The sequence below is a fragment of the Nannobrachium achirus genome (assembly GCF_963921795.1).
Source record: "Nannobrachium achirus genome assembly, chromosome: 11".
Taxonomy (NCBI): Eukaryota; Metazoa; Chordata; class Actinopteri; order Myctophiformes; family Myctophidae; genus Nannobrachium; species Nannobrachium achirus.
Window position 1 is genome coordinate 49,956,297 of NC_137820.1, and position 21,510 is coordinate 49,977,806.

Here is a 21,510-nt window from a genome sequence, read left to right on the forward strand (position 1 = left end):
TAACATCTTCCAAAGGAGTGCGAGCACTCGTCTCAAACAACTGTCTCTTTACCAGGCAGGTACATGGTTCCAAAATAATTCCACTAAAACGAAAAGATCACCAGCAGTCACTTCAATCTTTTTTTACGATACTTTATTTTCAGGCACTGGCAGCACAACAAACGGATGTGTTTCAGCGTGAGTCTTCCTCAGCATTTAATTGGAAATCAGAAACAATTGTCGCTTAAAAAGGAGACCAAGGTGTCTACATGTTTGACTTGTATGCATGCCATAATCTAATCTCTCGTAAATATGTACATTTGCAGATAGCCGGTAGCCCCTTCACATGGTCACACAAAAAAATATGTACATAATTATGGCAAAATACCCAGTAGAAAAACACTACCAAATAGAACGATTTGTTGTTTTAATGAAGCGCAACCTTTCTTCCTTCCTACCCCTCCACTGATCAATCCATTGATAGAGCAGGTCTAAGCATGCTCATCAAACTTTACTAGAAATATAAATTAGGGTTGAGAGAGGATATTTAATGATGTTGTCATGGTAACTTTTAGATTAAATAAATAACTTAAATATGGATCTATAAATCCATAACCAAATAAGACTCAGAGACAGCCAAAAGGACAATATCTTAAATTGTTGTATTTTGAAGAGAGCAGACAAGGAAGACAAACAGTGAGCATACCATCCTAGCGGTAGCGTTCTATTATCTCTTCTTCTAAAGATGGTGGTAAGACATACAGTATATAAAGAATACAGTATATGACAGTTAGATCGTGGAACTCATTGATTGGTTCCCATATCATAAGAAGACAGAGACACGTAGAGTCCTGGTAACTTTCCACTAGCCAGAACCTACAGTACAACCAAAACATGGTCTCAGGGTAACAATGACCTATACTGTACGGTAAGTTCAGACAGTAGTTCACAGAATGTAACCTTTATGGTCATATGAGCCTTATATATGAATCATACAATTATGTATCATAATTCATATCCTACAATCAATATGAATTGATAAAAATATCATATCAGTAACCTCCCTTAACCTCTGACACTAAAGAAGCTCCGTGCACAACCCGTGGGTGACAATCATGACGTTTTGACAGCGTCGCGGTCGCACACACAAGGAACAATTAACTTCCATCTAGGAATGTTGTGTTTGATTAATGTTATTGATTCATCTCATTGATTCCTGGTGCCTTTGGGTTGAGAATGACTGCTGTCCCTGTTTGACATCGAAGCAGTGATTTGTTCCTTGATCGGTTGTTGTGTTTCTGACAGATGGTTCCAGGCTGTAAACAACAACACTGCTGCCCGCGCCATTCCAATCTTTGTGATCACCTCTCACACGCACGCACGCACGCACGCACGCACGCACGCACGCACAAACGCGCGCGCGCACACACACACACACACACACACACACACACACACACACACAGACAGACAGACAGACAGACAGACAGACAGACAGACAGACAGACAGACAGACAGACAGACAGACAGACAGACAGACAGACAGACAGACAGACAGACAGAGTCAGGATGATGTGAGAGTTTTAGGAGAGCATTTATTTCTCTCTCTCCTAGAGAGGGAGACCTTTTTTCCCTTCACCTTGAGGGAAAGGAGGAGGCTTTGTCTCTCTGCTGAGGGAGGTCACCACTAACCACATGACAGTCGTTTATCATTTCTCTGCTGTTTCCATCCGTCTCTCCCTCCTCCCCCTCTCTCCACCTCCACACACTTCCTCCTAATGTTCATGAACCCCTTCTCCTCTGATTCTCCATTCCATCCCTTTAAAAAATGCTACAACCCTGCCCCTCTACACCAACCCCCCCACATCCAACCCACTCTGTCTGTCTGTCGGTGTGCGTGTGTGCGTGCGTCCGTGCGTGTGCGCGCGCGCGCGTGTGTGTGTGTGTGTGTGTGTGTGTGTGTGTGTGTGTGTGTGTGTGTGTGTGTGTGTGTGTGTGTGTGTGTGTGTGCTGGGAGTGGTGGTGGTGGGTGGTAGTAAGGTTAACGGTGATATCACTTTTGGCACACAGTGAGAGGGTCGGCTACTAAGAGACCATGACAGGTTGCCAATATCCTGCTGCTGCCCTTTTACTGGGTCTGACTTCAACTGCCAAGTCATTTCTATACTGTCTGTCTCTCAGGGGTCTGTCTGTCTGTCTGTCTGTCTGTCTGTCTGTCTGTCTGTCAGCCTTGCTCTTGTCTTAAGCAGTCTTTCTGTCAATTCGTTTGCCTGTCTTTATTTGTACGTTACCCTGTCTGTCTGTCTGTCTGTCTGTCTGTCTGTCTGTCTGTCTGTCTGTAGTACAGCATATTTGTCCATCATGTCTCTCTGTCCAGTCTATCTGTAGTTCTGTACGACATGTCCAGTGCGATTTATTTACAGCATATTTTGAAAGGGACAAACTAAAGACTACTGTAAAACACAATTAGACAAACACGTCAGAATGTTTTAATTTGAGACTTTGAGACCAGGGCTTTGGTCATCTAGCGACTTGATGATGCCCGCAATAATATTAATACTGACAGTATTACTGACTAGTAGAGATCACCCATGTGTTGTAGATAACCCTGATGTTGGAGACTATGACAGTTGCCTAGCTGCGTTTAGCATTTGTGCTTTAGTTGGTTTTCTTCACTTTGTTATTCAGTGCTGCCAAATCACTGGGCTAGGATTAGCATCAGGAGCTAATTCAGCTTCCTCATGTAGGGGTCACAAGTAACTGGTGGAAAGTAAGTTATCCATGTACATGTACAGTATATCTGTGTCAATGCGAAAATATGGTGCATGCTGAAAATAAGCCTGAGAGAGAAACAGTAACATGAAGAGTGGAGAACACAGGAGCTGCATGCTGCTGGGATGCTTGCTCTGCACTGCAGACTGCATCAGTGACTCAGCATTATTTTATCACACCTACTGTGCTCAGCCTCAAACATTCATGGCTCTTTTCTACAACAAGAACAAAGCGAACCGTGCTGTGCCACGTAATATATTTTACGGATTATACTATGGCTGGGTTTCAGATAAGGTTCCCGGAACATCATTTGGGCCCTGCTCGGGGGCTAATAATAATAATAACCCTGAGTTCTGGGGACCCCTGGGAGGAGCTAGCAGTGCTGTTGCTCTGGATTGGTCAAGTATAGAGGTGAAGATGCTTGAACCAGACACACAATAGAGCAACACAACACCACCATTTCCACACAAATTTTAAGCCCTTTTTTTACTTTAAAATGTTTTCCAAAATAGCACTGTGGTTGTACTGGGCAATTTAGTGGTGTTGCATTTGACATCTCACGCTGGCCAGCTTAGTTATACTGTACACAAAAATGCAAACCCTGTTGTTCTTTTTTTAATTTCCGAGATGCCGTTGATTTCAGATAACTTCACTTAATGCAGCTTTTATGTGCGATTTGTGAACTTGCTTCGGACATGGTGGCTGCCAAGTTTGTTTTCAAAATGTGAGAGGTGCAGTAGCAGCTTGATTGGAAACTAGAAAATAATTTCTCGTAATGAGAATGACTCTATGGGAGGGACACCAGACCGAGAAAGGAAGCACATTGGTGATGACGTAGCTTGGGATGGCCGTGCCAGGCTAAGCAATACTGTAGGACCCTGAAACAGGACATTGCTGCAAAGGAACATTTTCTGTGTTAACATTGTATGGTTAAATACAAGCAGAATGAGACCTTGAGCTTTAATGGAATACTACTGGAATACTAAATTGCATTAATGAATTTGGTACTGGAGACTGTTGCATTCCTGGTCTCCAGCCTGATATTTGCCTTCCAAAGTTTGTGGGCAGGTAGGAAATCCAGCCAGACTTTTTCCAGAAAGTTGCATTAACATTTACTGTTTCGGGTCAGTTTCTCCTAGCTTCATTATTTTGTTCGATTCAGCAGAAGCGTGTGTCATGTGTTTCTAGTTCAAGTCTGCTGGGGGGACCCCTAGGGGGTCCTCAGAGTTACTACAGGGGGTCCTCCAAATCTTTGACTGATATAAACCTTTTTTCTCCTTTTCTATATCAACCACTTGAACCCCCAGCGTCCATATTCTGAGAACTTATTGCCGAAAATAGCAGATCTGCAAGCTCACAACGCCTCGCGCTGCAAGGCGTTGTGAGCTTGTAGATTGGCTATTTTTGGCAAAAAGGTTTCGTGTAGGGGAAAAAGAGCAGACTAAGTACAGAGAGATAGCTCAAGTTTATTATGTATTGACGGTTCAAGTGGTTAAATATCTGGAAACACATATTTAGATGAACCCAAATTACACTGATGATTCATGAAACTAAACTCTATGGGTTGTGGGGGTCCCTGCTTCATCTCTCTCTCAACTAAGGGGTCCTTGGCCTGAAAACGTTGAAGACCCCTGAGCTATGGGAAACTGGCCCTGTCAAAACCAGGGCTGTTTGTCTAAGGGGGCGGAGCTACTATATTAGTAGCGAACAGTGTTTTGAGTACATACTGTAATCAAGATCCTAGCTCTCTATGACAGATAGTCAGCTAATGCTCATTTAAGCAACTAGCCATTTCACCTGATGATATGATATACCAATCAGTCATTCTCTCAACAAGGCTGTCTTTATTTTATTTGACAGCCTCTTAACAAAGCAATTCTGCTTCGTTGCTTTGCATGCTGCAGTAATCAGCTTCCACCTCTATCCCAACTACCACCTGCATGGTTCAGTGCTCTTGTTATTGATTGATAATGTATCAAATTCCAGTATAACTTGAAAGCAAATTCACCTCCTTGACGGATTGATCTGGAAGCAACCCCAACCCATATCGCTTCACTGTACAGTCCAAGTCAGCTGGGTGTACAGTATGTGTGTGTGTGTGTGTGTGTGTGTGTGTGTGTGTGTGTGTGTGTGTGTGTGTGTGTGTGTGTGTGCGTGCGTGCGTGCGTGCGTGTGTTTGTGTGCGCTCGCATGGCTTGAACAACAAGGTTTAGAGTAATCCTTTTTTCATGTTACTACTATGGGATTGGATTTCATAATTTAGAGAAAAGTCTGTATTGGACATCAAGTGATTTTTGGAAACCAACCACAGTAACCTAGCAACCACCTAACTGTTTTACCTGCTATTTTTAAAATTCCTTGAGCGCTCCTCTCACGCCACACAACAAATGTAGAACAAGCTATCTGGAGCAGTGCAGTGGCTGAGGCCGCGGTCGATCACTTGCTCTGTTTTAGCCATCTTTTAACAGAGTGTTCCCGTTTCAGGAGTTCAGACACAGTATTTATATAAAACAGGTCAGCCGAGGCAGAGAGCTGGAGATGAGAGGAGAGGAGGAAGGACTCTCTGACGAATAACCTTCTTTTTATCTTTTCTCGCTGATTCACGATTCTCCTTGCATGTTTGTTTCTTCACAGCAAAAAGAATGTACTTAATGTACTTGTCGCTTCAGGAGGGAGTGAAGAGTCCATATGAGAAGTATGTGAGCTTGGGGTAGACAAAACTACACAACACTAATAAGACCCCTCAGGGCGAAAATGCGACCTGTGATATCACCTGTGGTGTCACAGTCAGGCATGACCTTCAGAGATACACGGATACGTGGACAAGATGTGCCGTACATCACAGTGACATCAGAGCATGATGTCCATGACCCCATAGACTGTAAAAATGTGTACACAGACGTCTACTCGCGGACAAGCTGTGACATTTCAAATACACAGCTGCATCCTATATTAAAATTGGCTTGCCGGCTGGCTCATGTCACCATGACCACCATGTCATCATGGATTCCAGCCTCCCCCCTCATCCCCCAAAGACAAGGAGAGGGCAGGTGATTCTATTGTGTGGAGGAAGCCTGAGGATTTAAAGTTAAACCGCACCATGCAGGGCCTTTATGTTATTATGAACATACCACTCAACTACTGAGGAGACTTCTGCTCTGCTCTGTTTCATCAGATCAGAAGATGGTTTAATTATGCATTGATTTAAATGGTGGTGATAACAGTCTGAAAGCAGACACACTATCACACAGGCCAACCAGGCCAGGTCTAACGAGCCACACCCCGTCCTGGTAGGACCCACCGTTCAGGCACTACCACCGTTTGTGTCCGATCTGAGGAGCGCTGTGGGGGAGCGTTTTTCGCTGTTACTACGTGTCATCTGTTCCAGACCCAACTCTAACCCTTACCCTAAACCTAACCTCCATGGGGTGAGTCGCTGACCCTCCCGACGCTCCTTTGTCGAATTACCGGTCGTTCGAAAGAGCGAGATTTCCCCGCACTGTGGTAGCACACTAGTATTGCATCACTTGCTGACGTCTATGCTAAGGTGGTCATTACATGAGGTCGATTTTGGTCGATTTTGAAGTAAGACGATAGCTTAATCTATTCACCTCTTTCCGCGGGAATTTACTGGAGCACCACACTTCCGGTTAACAGCAGACATACAAGCTCACGTCGCGTCGCAGATGCAGCCGTTGTGAGCTTGTAGATCACACTCGGCTGCGGTGCCGGAAGCTCCGTCCAACTTTTCGCAATGCACTATGGGATGTTGGAAAGTTGTGGATACAAGCACACATACCTGATATAAACACAATTTTTGAAGGCCCGCAGGCCGCAGACAATCTTCTTTGCCGTTATTATCCCGTTCAGTAAAATGTGCAATGTTTTTAGATCGTTATTCACGTTGAGGGTGCGTCAGAAGCATAAATCATGCAAAGACAATCCCAGTCTGTAGAAAACACCAGAGCACTTAGTAAACAGTAGCGCAAGAAATATCTCTGTTCCATCTATTGTCTTCCTACTTCCACAGGAGCCGGAAGATTGTTGCCAATCTTTGAGTCGAGACACGCAACGTGCAGGTCGAGACCCCCACAGAGATCTTGAAACTTAAGACTGGCGGTCGCCACTCGCTGTATGTGTGTGTGTGTGTGTGTGTGTGTGGGGAAGACAAGCGTCACAGGGTAGCGTTTCACACACGTGTGTGTGTGTGTGTGTGTGTGTGTGTGTGGGGGGGGGGGGGGGGGGGGGGGTAGACAAGCGTCACAGGCTTGTTTCAGACACTTCTGCTGCAGGTTTCCACAGTATACAGGCTCCCTGACGGTCGCCAACGATACAGGAAAGAAATACCCCCAAAAAATCTGGGGTGTCAAACTAGGGGTTTTTGTTTGTTGTTCTGCTTTGTTTAGCAACCATGCTAATTTACATCCGTAGTCCAGAGGTAGGAACAACATTAACATTACAAGTAACATTAAAGGCCTATAATAGACATTTAGAAAAGAACTGTTAGGAATGGGACTTGTTTACGTCTAGTCAAATTCAAAAAGCCACTATATTGACACTCTCAGGATGGGACAAAATGCAGAAATGCTGCAGGATGATAACCTAATGTTTTACTCTGCTATGGCTACATAAACAAGATTTGCCCCTCTCCATTTTTAGTTGCCCCCTCAGTCACATCATCCTGGCGCTGAGCCTGATCTGTGGATTAGAACTGAAAGTAATGCTGAATGAGCCAATTGCACTGCCTCTGCTGCAGTCTCACTGGGAACCATTCAATACACGCCTGCTTAATCTGCTTTTTTATGCATGCTCACCATACACACTTCAGGGTGTGCACAGGGAAAAGCAGACTTCAGCTGAATGCAGGCCAGGGGTTTACACTGAAGGTCACTCCCTTGATTGTCTTATTAAAATGTTGATATAATAGTGGCTTGTTAGAACAGAACCCCCCTACAGCTTTCTTTACATATCTTCTCTACATCGTCTCACTCTGTCACCTTTTCTTTCCTGTAGTAAGAATCACTGTAGTATCAGCAATACTTTTTCTTAATTGTCTACTGTACACTGGTAGATAATATAGAGATAATAAATAAAAACACACACATGGGCACATTCCCCATGACAGTTCTGTCATAGGGACAGTGTACAAGAGCTGTTCTACATTTGAAAAGCGGAACAGTAAAATACATAGGTGTGGAGACCTGTTTTATTAAGGTGTTACCAGCTTGCTTCATAATGTACAGTTTGAGATAAACTAATTCCAGTCGTGACAGGTTATTCAAAAGTCCTTAAGTTTTGTGTTTGACACCATGGACATAACTAGAGAATGATAGAGAACAACTTCTGTTTACCTTGATAATACTGAGCGGGAGTCAATATATTGATGCAGTGCAATAACATCGTTTATTAGTTTTGAACAAAGCTGTCATTTTGGCACTAGACACATCAATTAAATCATTTCAGCTTCTATAAGAAGTGAACTATAATGTTTCTGTAATCTCACATTTAAGCCAAAGTAACATTTGTGTAATGAAGTCTTTCTTGAAATGAAATAATACTCCAAATCAGCAAACATTCTACTTTCCTTGTTCTTCATGTTTTAGTATTCGTATTATGATAATGGGGTGAATGAGAGAAATTGATCACAAATGAAGACCCAATCTCAATCACTCCAGAGAGAGCTGATTTAGTATTAATATCAGTACAGTAGTATTATTCATAATAGCATTGGCATTAGTGCAGCATACAATTTGAGATCTACAAGCTCACATGCAACGCCTCGCATTGCGAATCGCTCGCTGACAAAGCCCCAGATCAGAGGCAAATCAGGGTTTACTCCCCAAGGTTTTGTTCACTGTGTTTTGAGCGTTTCAAAGACTGGGAGCTGAGCATGATCTTCCCAGTGCTCCTCTGTACATGTAAATCATACAGTGTGAAATGTGTTGTAAGTTGTGACCAGCACTCAGTGTGTTGTGAGAACTTGTGACGATGTGCTACAGCTACCAGTGTGATGTTTGTCTGTCTGTTTGTCTGTCTGTCATGCAGAAACAGTCTCAGAGGAAATTGGCTACCACAGTTGCTCTCATCAAGTAAAACAAAACATTTAAAAATATACTAGAATGGTCGGTCCAGGCACCTCCTGATTTCAAGACACAGAATTGCGCAGTGTGAACTGCACAGCGATCTGACGACTATCTGACGACTTTGAAAGTTGTGCAGTTTGTGCGAGGCATTAGCTGGAATGACTCCTGTTTGTGTGTGGGTTGAATTGTTCTGCTGGATAATTAGGCGGGGGTGGCTGACATTGATGTAATTCTAATTCAGAACCATCAGAGTAGGCTAGCTACGGCTCACTTGCTGCTGGCCTCTCTGGTAATACTGGAAACGACTGATTTGTGAAAATGCTCTCAACTTAAATGTGATGTCTTATTGTTATTATAGAATCTCTGTTTGGGGTTCTTCAGAGGATTGATTGACAGTTGTGTTGTAGAAGTGTAATGTTCCTCTAATACCACCTCCACTGGCTGTCTGTCAGTCACGTCACACTTTTCCCCTACTCATATCTCCGCCACCGTTGCCCCAATCCATGCCAAACTTTGCTCACAAACTCCTTGCCTTCCAAACCACAACCTCCACCCCTCATTTCTCACATGGCCCTCTTCTAGCGCCACCATGAGGCCGATTCTTGCAAAACACATTTTTGGACACTGTTCCTACAGATTTTGCCCTAAAATCACGCAAAGCGGTACACAGTATCTCTACAGTCATGCCATCAACATGAATCTGTCCCATCTAGCGCCACCATCAGGCCGATATTTGCAAAACACATTTTTGGACACTGCTCCTTACACTCCCATTAGTTTTGTACTGGGATGTAATGGTTGTGATGTCAGACAGTATGTGTCCAGATGGACATAGTCAGTGGGTTGGAGTCTCTTTGAGGACAGCAACGATTCAGACACTTTGTCTTTGTTGTCACTCGTATCATTGTGTACCACCCTGCTGGGTCAGACAGAGGTCACCCAGAGGGCTGGGAAACAAACACTAACAGCAGATTATGTGGCCTCTTCTCTTCACTTCTCTTCTCTTCTCTTCTCTTCTCTTCTCTTTCTCCTTTATTTCACCTTCCTATCTTCTGGAAGTTCATAGCTGCACCAGTGTCAGTACAAATCATACTGGTACTGTATGTAGGCTGATAGCAACATCTCAGGTTTGATTTATGGACTTGAATACAACATTACAATATTCAAAAAATGAAAAATAAATACATTTATATCATGGAACTTTCCTATGTATTAAAAGTATTCATATACGCTTAAATGATGCTAAATGGTTTGCTTACATAAGTTTAGTTGTACATTCTCACAGTTACTGTAACTTAGCGCCAGATCTCTTTTTGATCCACACCTTACTTGTGAGACTCACTGTGTCACTTCACACCGTTTGCCAAAACAAAGCTGGCTTCATCCAGCTCTAAATAGTTTCTGTCTTTGCTGTAGCTGCATTTCTTTTCCTTTGTGGTAGTTTTCTACATATTCTGCCTCAATCTGCATTGCCTGTGACTTTGTGGTGACTTGCAATTTTCCCCGTTGAGCATAACGTAGGCAGCAAAGACGGTGACAGCTTAACGCTAAGAGCCAATCAAAATGCGCAATCAAAGCGACACCATCTCAATATGTGGGACGAGGGACAAGGGATGCATGCTGTGCAGTCCCCCATAAAGCAGGACAACTCCATGTCCTTCCTTCTTTCTGCCCCCAGCGTCCTGTCTCGTCTGTAGGGGAGAGCGGGGTAAACTGAGACACTTTTTACATTTGCTCCCCTCTAGGCGAACTAAAAGATATATCAGTAAAAATGTACATATTTCCCAGTAATTTGGGATGTTTCCTAACAATGGAAGTTATCAGAATGTATTCAAGACAAAAGGCAGTGAAAATATGATTCTTTTAAAAAAAGTGGTCTTGTGTCTCAGTTTACCCCAGCACCGGGGTAAACTGAGACAAACCAGAGAAATCAACAGGGTAAAGTGATCCACTCACCTTTTTTCACTTTAAAACTACCACAAAAACCCAGTTAACCAGGTTAAATATGCACAATACAAAAATGGACATAGCAGACATTCTTTTCATAGGGTTTGTCCTGTCATTTCCACTCATGTGTCAAATAATGTGTTACACTAGAAATTCGCGGCCGCTGTGCGGCCGCTCAATTCTAGACCTCACGTTGTTGTATAGACTGATTGATTGATTGAAGAGTTTAGCACTGTTTGCTATAGAAGACACAGTTACATAGCCTGGGGAGGGGGATGTGCCTGGGGGAGTGTTGGAATGTTGCTGCAGGCCCCATAGCCTGGGGGGATGGGTGAGCGAGCCAATGAAGGGCGCAGGGCGGTCACCATGGCGACGGGGGGGCGAATCGGGCTGGCTTAGGCTTCAAACATGTCCGTTTTGTGGAGGCTTCAAGCATGTCCGTTGTGTGGAGTGTGGGCGCGGCTCTTAAAGGAATGTAATAATAGATAGATAGATAGATAGATAGATAGATAGATAGATAGATAGATGGGCAGAAAGAAAAAAACGAAAAACCCCCCAAAAAATTGACAGAAGGGTTTATCAAACTTTCCTCAGTTGATCCTTATGTAATTTCTCCTGTAGAATGCATTTCTGCAAAGTATATTGTTGTAATGTGCATAATTAATGAGATAATTATCATATTTAGTCAAATTTAGTCAAATATGCTAATTATCTCATTAATTATGCACAATACAAACAAATTATATCAGAAATGTATTCTACAGGGAAGAAAACATAAGAATCAACTGAGAAAAGTTTGGTACACCCTTTAATCAGGTGTTTACAGCTTTCTCTCTGTCTATCATGTTGGGATAATGTGAGATAGTGTCTCACTTTACCCCGAAGCAATTGTCTAACTTTACCCCACAGCCACATTTTGGGAAAAGGGATATCTTTTATCAATTCAGGGTAATCTTCAGCTATCATCTATCACATGTTTTAAGTTGGTAGTTCATCAACATGAATGATATAAAATGTTCTCCCTACATCAATTTGCTTTGACACAACAGCTGATTATGTTGACAGCAAGAAAATTTACTTTTACAAGCAAGAAAATTTACTTTTACATGCAAAAAACACATTTTTGTGAAAAAAGCATGTTTTCTACAGCACTATCAGGTCTCTCTCTTCATGGCAAGTGGGAAATTCAAGGGGCTTGAAAATATAATGGTCACATGACCACAAATGTGTTCCATTGCCAAGATACAGGGGGTGTCTCAGTTTACCCGTTGTCTCAGTTTACCCCGCTCTCCCCTATCTAAAAAAACAATCATTCATAGTGCTGTTTATTCCTAAATGTGGAAGCGTTTCGCTGTTTCTATGTGTCATCTTTTCGACACCAAAACCTAACCCTAACCTCTGTGGGGTGAGTCGCTAACACGCTCCGTTGTCGAAATGATGGTCGTTCGAAAGAGCGAGATTTCCCCCCTAAATGCCTCCAGGTTGTCCAGGTAGTTAGGTGCGTAGATGGATGGATTGGATGAAAGGCTGGGCGGATGGGTACGTAGGTATGTAAGTCTTTCTTGACTGGAGCTATATCTCCTCACTGACATGCAGCATATTTCTGTCCTCTGTCATTGTGCTGTGACATCTGTCCTCTGTGCAGGCGACCTCTAACACTGCTGTCCCAGCATTCTCTTCAGCAAAGCAGCCTCATGAATGTCCTGCAGGGAGCCCTGTCCTTGTGGGGATGAATTTGAGCCACTTGCTGAAAACCTGACAGTGTTCATGTATGTTTTCTATTATGGCTAAAGTAGGCATTTAGCAGATGCTCTTATCCAGAGTGACTTACAAGTGCAAGATGGCTTGAACCCTAGTGAACAAACAAACAGGGTAAAAGGCTGTAGGGTATGGCAACGATACACAACAGAACAGTGCTTGATGCTGTTACTTGAGCCCCGTTTTCACTGAGTCAAACTTCTGGAAGTTTTTTCCAAAATTACGGCAAATTTGAAATTCACGGCATGTGAAAACGGCCACTTATTTTGTCTTCCGTGAGTTTTGGTGTCCCAAACGTGACGGGAAAATACCTAGTAATTTTTGATGAAAGTACCGGGAGAGTACACATTTCCCCACAGTGAAAACGGCATACCGTGATTTTTACTTTTTTCGGACAAGCAGGTGCGTGCAAGGAGCCAATATTAACAGTTAAAGCATTGCATTTGGGATTGAAAGCTTCAGAATCCATATTGCATTCGAATGTTATGTAAGCCTGCCAAACACAGAATTATTTGTAGGCTATTCTATAGCCTATTTGTAATTAAGCTGTGTGGGTTTTGATACAAGTCCGCTCTGGAGACAGGAGTACAGGACGCGATGCACTTGTAAAAGCTGGAATCTTTACCAACTCAGCCTATTTTTTGTCTGATTGGAACGCAATGCGCTCATTTGGCCTATGCTGTGATGAAAGTTGGAAGCTACCAACTCAAAGAGTGGCATCATTTAGTTAATAGTTTCTCGTCGAGTGGATGACCAGCATCCATCGGTGACGCGTGAAGAAAAAAAAACAAGCCCACAATCCCACATGTGCAACACGTTGCATAAGCGATCCTTTCTGAACCTTATGTGACACATAAGGTTCACATGTGTTGTTTCATGAAGAATATTTCTTGTAACTTGTCCATTGGTGAGAGAGAAAAGGAGAGACGAACGACGAGCTGCTGCTTTAGCAAGCGACCAAGCGTCCAGACAGTCAGTGCGCACTGGTTGCCATGTTTGCTAATTATAAGCGACTATGGTCTTGATTTCCGTAAAGTTGCTTGTATATATTGATCGTTTCTGGCTGCGTTTTATTTGTTGTGATCTTTTAGATCGGTAATTGTCAAGTAGCTGATGTGGCGATGCTTATAGTTTTAAATTGCTTGTGTGGCCTAGATAATATCACTTTTTGGGGCTTATTTTCGTACACCTGGTTGCTTATTTCTCTCGCAAAGTCTGGCAACACGGACTTATACCGCGACAATGCTGTAGTGAAAACGAGGTATTTTATTGCTATGCCAGCATTTTTGGTCATGTGAAAACACCCAAAAAACTAAACTCCCGGCAAGTTGAAAATGATTATGCTAATTATTTTGCAGGAAAAATTCCGGAACTGTAGTGAAAACATGCCTTTGCTGTCTCACTGCACACTTTGGTTGAATAAACTCACTTGATTGTGTTTAGCAGTGGTGATACTGACAAGTCTAATAAAAAGAAAACAACAACACGGTCTTGGGATATATGAGTCAGTTCTACTCTAGAGTGAGACACATCGTCTAGAGTTGTATTATTTGTATGGCATGGCTCTGTAAGAGGCGACACGTCTACAGATCTCTGTCTGTCTATTTGCTCGTTTTGTCCAGGGATGATCTGGACAAATAAACTGTTTGACCGATCAGTGCCAAGTGTCTTGTGCACTCCGGCAGAAAGGCTGCAGTCAGTCGCAGAGAGGGGGATTAGGGACAAAATAAACTCCAGTCTGGTTAACCCCTTCCATCCACATTATGGCGATCTGCAGGATAGGGTGAGCACTTTCAGCTGAAGGCTCACTCTCCCAATGCCTCACTCTCCCCATGCCTACGGAGCAGGCCCGATTTTTCACCTCAATAGTTACCTCAGTTGCAAACTTTATTAAACACAGATGATACTAATCATTACATAACCAGTAAGACGCCTAAGGGCGAAAAGCGACCTCGCCCTGAAGGGTGAGGTCGCGCCATGTCTTGGCAATCTGGCCAAAGGGATTTGGTTCCCCTGGCATCACAGGGATCTCCATATATGGCAATAAAAGGGATTTGGTTCCCCTGACATCACAGTGATTATATATTGGCATTCACATATATGGGCTTAATATTGATGACATCAGGGATCTCCATATATGGGCATAAAAGGAATTTGGTTCCCCTGGCACCACAGTGATCTCCATATCTCCATATATGGGCATTAAAGGGATTTGGTTCCCCTGGCATCACAGGGATCTCCATATATGGAAATAAATGGCATCACAGTGATCAGAGCGTGCAGAGTCAATCAACAAAAAACACATGCGTTACCCATACAGACAATACGGTAAAGATGTGACGGTTCTGATAGTAAACTGCGACCTACGGTCGCAACAAACACCAGACACAAAGATAACAATACATATATTCCAACAGTACAATTCATGGTAGAGGCTTGTTAGATATTTAAATACTGACATACTGTATATAGGATCAGAATATTCCGCTTTGATTACATTTCTGTCAGTGTAGTTCTCTTAGGCCTACAGTTATCCAGCTCAGAAAGATATCATATGCTGATTTCTTATATGGTATTATTCATATAATTAACGAATATACTGTAAATGTTCTGAAATTGGGCACATAATTCTTCACTGATGAATTGAATACTTTATTAGGCAGAAATCAAAACAGCACAGGGTACAGTCAGACTTTTGAAGAATACAGCCCAGATGTACAGTATATTATTACAAGTGGGCTGTAATAATACTGTATATCCATTCCAGACATCTCAACAAACAGTTTAAACTACAGTTGAATACATTTTGCACAACAGTGTCTAAGAGACGTCATTGTATTTTGCACTGATAATAGTCGTTTTGCATTGCTATGAACTGTTGATGCTGATGTCGTAGTTTGCGTCACTTGTTATCCAGTCTGTCTCTCCCGGCAGTCTCCAATATGTACTGCAATAAAGAACTAATATTTAAGATAGGATTAGATCAAACTGGGTATTCCTACATCATGCCAGTGAAGAGATCAATGCAGCACTGCAGAACAACAGATTAGATTAGAGCGGCTGCTCCATGCATTCTCTCCTGTTGTATTTTTAACTTTCCTGAGACAAAAGCTGAGAGGCAGACAGGTTTAGGGTAGTATTATCTATTATGTACAGTATACTAGCCGTTGGTAGTTTTATATTGTATTTCAGGACAGGCGTTGCAGGCACCATTACCATACTTTTTGATGAAGTTGCTTTCACTATTCTATTCAATTCTTTGGTATTTCATTTTGAATGCTTTCCATGATACATGGTGATCTTGTCATACAGTATGTGGAGTTATTCTTCTGCTCAGCCTTCCACCTACACTACTGCATTTAAAAAAAATGACAGAGCACAGCCACACAGCCATTAATCTACTGTATATTCTGTACACAAATCACCATAGACGGGTTTCTGGTCCACGTTACACTGATAAAACTAGATGGGTGCGCAGGGTCCGTACCAAAATTAGCCAATGAAACCAGCGCTCCCCAAAACAACAGGTTTGGGGATTGGACGGAATTGATTACATGATACAGTCAGCTGTGCATTTAGTCTCAATGTTTGTAAACAAGAAACCCGTCTATGCTGCAGCATATCAATCTCATGTAAAATACTGTCAACAATGTGCATATAGGATACATTTTCTATATACATTTCCCCCCAACAGTGGTCCAACCAAAATTTTTATTTTTATTTTTTTAAGTAAGCACATACTGTACAAAAAAGACTGAGACTGGGAAAGCAGAGGACAGCTCAAACTAACTGCGCTCTCACATTTCCATTTCTACTGTCACATTAATCCATAATAAATCTCTACTTTGTTGGTGATCAGCAACTCAGTTTAAGAACTCAGTGGTTATTTCAAAGCAGGTGGCTTTTGATAATGCAGATCCCTCTAAAAACATGTCATAGCACTGCAAACTCAGGGGATGTAGCAGAGTCACTGAGATCTCCCCTATTATTAGTCTCCTCTATAATTAGAGGCTGCTTTGGTGCTGAAACAACAGGGAATTAAAAGATCGGCATCACATCTGAATGGATGGAAGTGCTGACACATGGTTGTAATGATGAATACCTATAGAGATATATATGGCATTGTTCTTAACCTTGTTGGCCTCACTCTGAAACTAATAAGACTTTACCACTAATAACATAGCTCACTAATAATAGGTTTTCTATGGGTTGATGTGGGGTTTTCTGAGCAAGTGATGGAAGACCTTTATATCAGGCTGTGATATTTCCTTATTTCCAGCGGTAAACCGAGGTTTAACTTAGTCTCCTCTAAAGAAGTGTTAATAATTCAATTACTGCCCTTTATGTCGGGCAACCATAAAGGATTTTCACTCCTGCTGGGCTTGTGTCTTTATACGGTAGTACTGCAGATGTGATGCAGGGTCTTCAGCTCTCCCTCCACTGTCCTATGCCAGGTGTTCTTGTGCCAGCCTCTTTTTCGCTTACCTTCAGGTCCGACCTGATGACGAGAATCATTACACCAACTTCACTGGACACCATGTCCAGTGAAGGGCAGTTGGTGTCATGTTTTCCTGTTCTCTTCAGAACACGAAACCGACCCAATCAATTCCCATTGCCTTATCATAATGATGGTCACCATGTTGTCTTGTTTGCTGTTTGTTTAGGTCAAAGCATTCTCAGTATTTTCCATAGGCTGTTTGTGTGCAAGGTTGACAGCTCCAGAGCCAAAATAAAAACCCCAAATTAATTAAAACAAAAACTGCATCTTAAAAATCCTGAGTAGCTGGTCAAAATGTTACTTGCACAAATGTACATTGCAAGTAACATTTGGATTAGGACATTCATTACAATAGAAGTGAAATTGAATGTATTGTTGTCTCCACCAGCCGAAGGCTGAGGGAGAGTATGTTTTCCCCTCCGTCCGTCCGTCCGTCCGTGCGTCCGTCCGTCCGTCCGTGTGTCCGTGTGTCCGTGTGTCCTCGCAGTTTGTGTGCAGCTAATCTCAGTCACCGTTGGCCCGATCGCTGCCAAACTGAGCAGCAGTGTTTTTCAAATCAGCCTCATGGTGGCGCTATAACAGGCCGATTTGTGTGGCCTGGTTGTTACCAGCTAATCTCCGGCGCCGTTGGCCCGATCGCTGCCAAACTGAGCACACACACTCCCTGGATGCTAATTCAGAACCTCTGCCCCACATTTTTTAAATCAGCCTCATGGTGGCGCTATAACAGGCCGATTTGTGTGGCCTGGTGGAGACCTGTGCTCGGAAGAGCACTGCTTCTAGTTATGTTAGTGAAGTCTTTGTGGAATATGTCCTACCGGTATGTGTCAACATGTGGCTGCTTGTACCACTGTACCAGTATGAGTGTATGAGTGAGTGACACACCCTTTTTGGCTCCTGATTCTATATAGCATGGTGGACAGGACACTGTTCAGTTCTGATATAGTCTCAGTTTGGTGTTGGTGCTGTAGTGTTCAGACTTCAAGACCTTATTTAAATTAGTTAACCATTGTTAACCTCTTGCCATGTCCTGTGTCAGGTTATCTATAAGGTGCTTGGTGCTTCTTTTGGCCAATCATGATGCATTATCCATGAGATAAACAGATACAAAATGAAAACTTTAACCTGTAGATTTGCTGTTAGATCTTAGAATCTGATATGTAAGCTAACCTCCCAAGCATAACACTGTATCCATTTCTAAAGTACATTGTAATTTATATTCCCAGTGTTTGGGCCAGTCAGTTATTTCCATGGTGCTGCCAGCAGACCAGACATCTCTGACCCATTTCCTCTTCCAACTTTTTGTTCTTGTCTTGATGCTCCAGTGGGCTGCCTGTCTCTCTATATAGTGTTTGCCCCACATATGAGACAGGATGCAGTATGGTACTGTAAACCTACCTGACACAAAGAGGTCCTCGCACAACACCCATCTGCTCTAGACATACTGTGTGTACTGTACATATAGATATATGTACAGTATGTGTGTACATTCACGTCAAAGGGGGCCAAACGTCAGTATCGCCTATCATACGGTACCTTTGGATCATAACAATTAAAGTCACATAAAAAAGTCACAAAAAAGCTTCTTTTCACGAACAATCAGGCACATGAACGATCTGTCAAGAACGAGAAAGATCCAGGGCAAAAGGAATCGCTAGCCCCCCCCCCCCCCTTTTCGTCCCCTCCTTGTGAACCTACTTCACATAAAGATATACTGTGAAGTTGAATTGCACCTACTGTACATAAATGTATACTGTGAAGTTGAATATACTAACCTGTTGCACATAGAACATATAATGTGAAGATGTTTACAAAAAAGTTAAGTACAGTACAGTATCAACTACTGGAAAAATATGCTGTTGGCGTATAGAATATGCCAAACTTTATGCACATGTACATTTGAGGATGCTCTTTTCTCATTCTACGTCTACGTCTTATTATTATTACCCCTTTTAGATTATTATTTTTTTAGATGAGGTTTGCTGTTATTATATTGTTTGCTGTTATTTTAGATATACCACTGCATTGTCTGAAGGACCCCAAACAAAACAAGTTTTACTCTTATGTACCTGTACAAAAGACGTAACAATAAAGTACAACCTTGAACCTTGAACATACTGTATGAATGTACACATTTCACACATTTTATTTAAAGTTGCATAGTATGTCCTATTCTGCACTATGTTCCTGGTTTCCCACACAAGTGCTGACATTTTTTACCTTTGAGCTAATAGAGCCTGTCTGCTTACTCGGGGGATAAATTGAATCTTGACCATCAGAAATGTACATAAATAACATGGAAATTGCCTTTCTTTAAAATCTTGAGAGTGAAACAACACAAGGAACAAGCCGTTATGAATCCTTACAAATTCTAGGGAGTATCTGCTCATTTCACACACACACACACACACACACACACACACACACACACACACACACACACACACACACACACACACACACACACACACACACACACATATATATATATATATATATATATATATATATATATATATATATTATATTTATCATCTCACCTAATACTGGCAGGACATACCGGTACATAATACATTTAAGGACATAAGCTGCAGGCCATGTAAAATTGTCCTGCATCCAGGGTGGACTTCGGACATGTCAAGCATATGTAACTTTGCCCTGTGTTTACATGGTAAAACAGCATATAACATTTTGACCCATATTGTCTCTCAAATAAACATTACTTTAACCATTATTTTATGCTTTAGCTATAAAAAAAAAAAGCTCACAGCTTGTAGATCTGCTATTTTTGAAAAATCTTGAACATTTTTGGCAAATATCTGAATATATCTTATTTAAACTGAAATCTTTCTTTCTCCCTGGAACAACATATTTTTGAGATGGGGGTCAAATACATATAATTCTAGGGGTCCTTGACATTAAAAGGTTTGAGCGCCACTGATGATAGAAACATGATTTTTCCAAAAACCTTAGAAGGAATTAGAAGACATTTATATAATCGGGTCAATATATTCAAAGACTTGCACAAATTGTCAAGATTTTTCACAAATAGATCTGCTAAAGCATAAAATAACGGTTAAAGCGGTTCAAGTCTAATGTGACACAGATAAGTGGTTAAGGACCCCTACACACTCATGGTTATTGCATAGTGTGCTCTTCCCCTCATGTTCTTTGAATTGTGCTACACAGGACAGAGGACTCTTCATCACAGAAGTGATGTCCTGGAGACAGTTGTCCTTGTCAATCCCTCAGAGGACACCGTTTTATCAGAGGTAATACTTTATGTAGACTTATGTTTTTGGTGCTTTTTGGTGCTATTCACTTTTGTAAATTAGTTATTTTGTTTACTCAATTATTGTGTTTTACTTTTTGATGAAAACATTTCTGTTACCTAAATACCCTATATAAGAAAACAAACAACTGGACTGAATTAGTGATTACAGAGATTAGCCTACGTCCAGATAGAGATCTTTCACTTCTCTCCATCACATTGATTATTGATTATAGTTACTTCTTTGGTTGGCCGCTGTTCCAACCTCGACAACGTTTTGTCGATTCTCAATTTCTCTGCCTCTCTCCTTCTTTCTGACGCCCCTCTCTGTCACTGAATGTCTGTCTCTTTCTTTGTATCTCTCACTCTTTATCTCTCATACATCTCAACTTCCGTCCTCTCTCTATCTCTCTCTCTCTCTCTCTCTCTCTCTCTCTCTCTCTCTGAGTGTATTTCACTGGTCTCTCTCTCTCTCTCTCTCTCTCTCTCTCTCTCTCTCTCTCTCTCTCTCTCTCTCTCTCTCTGTCCCAGATCCAGGCTCTGGTCACAGACTCTGCAGGCCAGAAGCTCTTGGTCCTGAGTGGCCAGAGCTCAGATCACGGTGACCTTCTTCTTCAAACTGGGGTTTTTACCTACCAGACCTTTTCACGTGTCTTCGCTGATCCTGGAGTGAGTCATATCATGATCATGCTAAATATACCGTATGTAAAAGTTTGAAATTACAAACAAACTGCCCTGGTGACGTTGTAGGTTATTGTATAAAAGGTGACTCGCACACATTTACTGTAATATCGTTGCTTTTTTACATTTAATTTTTTTGTGTTTTTGTCAATTAATGCCCTACTTCATCATACAACAGTGTCATGAACAAACATCTTCAAGCTCACAGCTAATTTACTGTATAAGCTGACAATGCGTTGCATCGTGATGTGTTGTGAGCTTGTAGAATCTGCTATTTTTCCTATTTCTAGAAATGTTGAATGTGAAAGTGGTGTCTGTGTTTTTGTAAATATTGAACCGCTGAAAATTATTATCCTATCTTCATATAAACGGCCCCACTAATGTTCATTAGATTGCACAATTTCCATCTACTCACTCTGCATCTCATTGGGGGTCTATGGACAGTTCAGAAACCTGCCTACCAATGTCATCATCCATGGAGATTGCAAGCCAAAATACATGACAGCCTTTCTCTCCCTGGA

General features: G+C 42.0%; 1 protein-coding gene across 1 annotated transcript in view; it reads left to right on the forward strand.

The window, feature by feature from the left end:
- map1ab (microtubule-associated protein 1Ab) overlaps nucleotides 1–21,510 on the forward strand; it is a gene marked incomplete at both ends in the record, with an annotated part of 71,089 nt that overhangs the window by 34,255 nt on the left and 15,324 nt on the right. Inside the window, 2 exons of the mRNA XM_080737142.1 lie at nucleotides 20,227–20,309; nucleotides 20,840–20,977. Of these exons, the coding sequence (XP_080593268.1) occupies nucleotides 20,227–20,309; nucleotides 20,840–20,977 (221 nt within the window). The remainder of the gene's footprint in view (nucleotides 1–20,226; nucleotides 20,310–20,839; nucleotides 20,978–21,510) is intronic.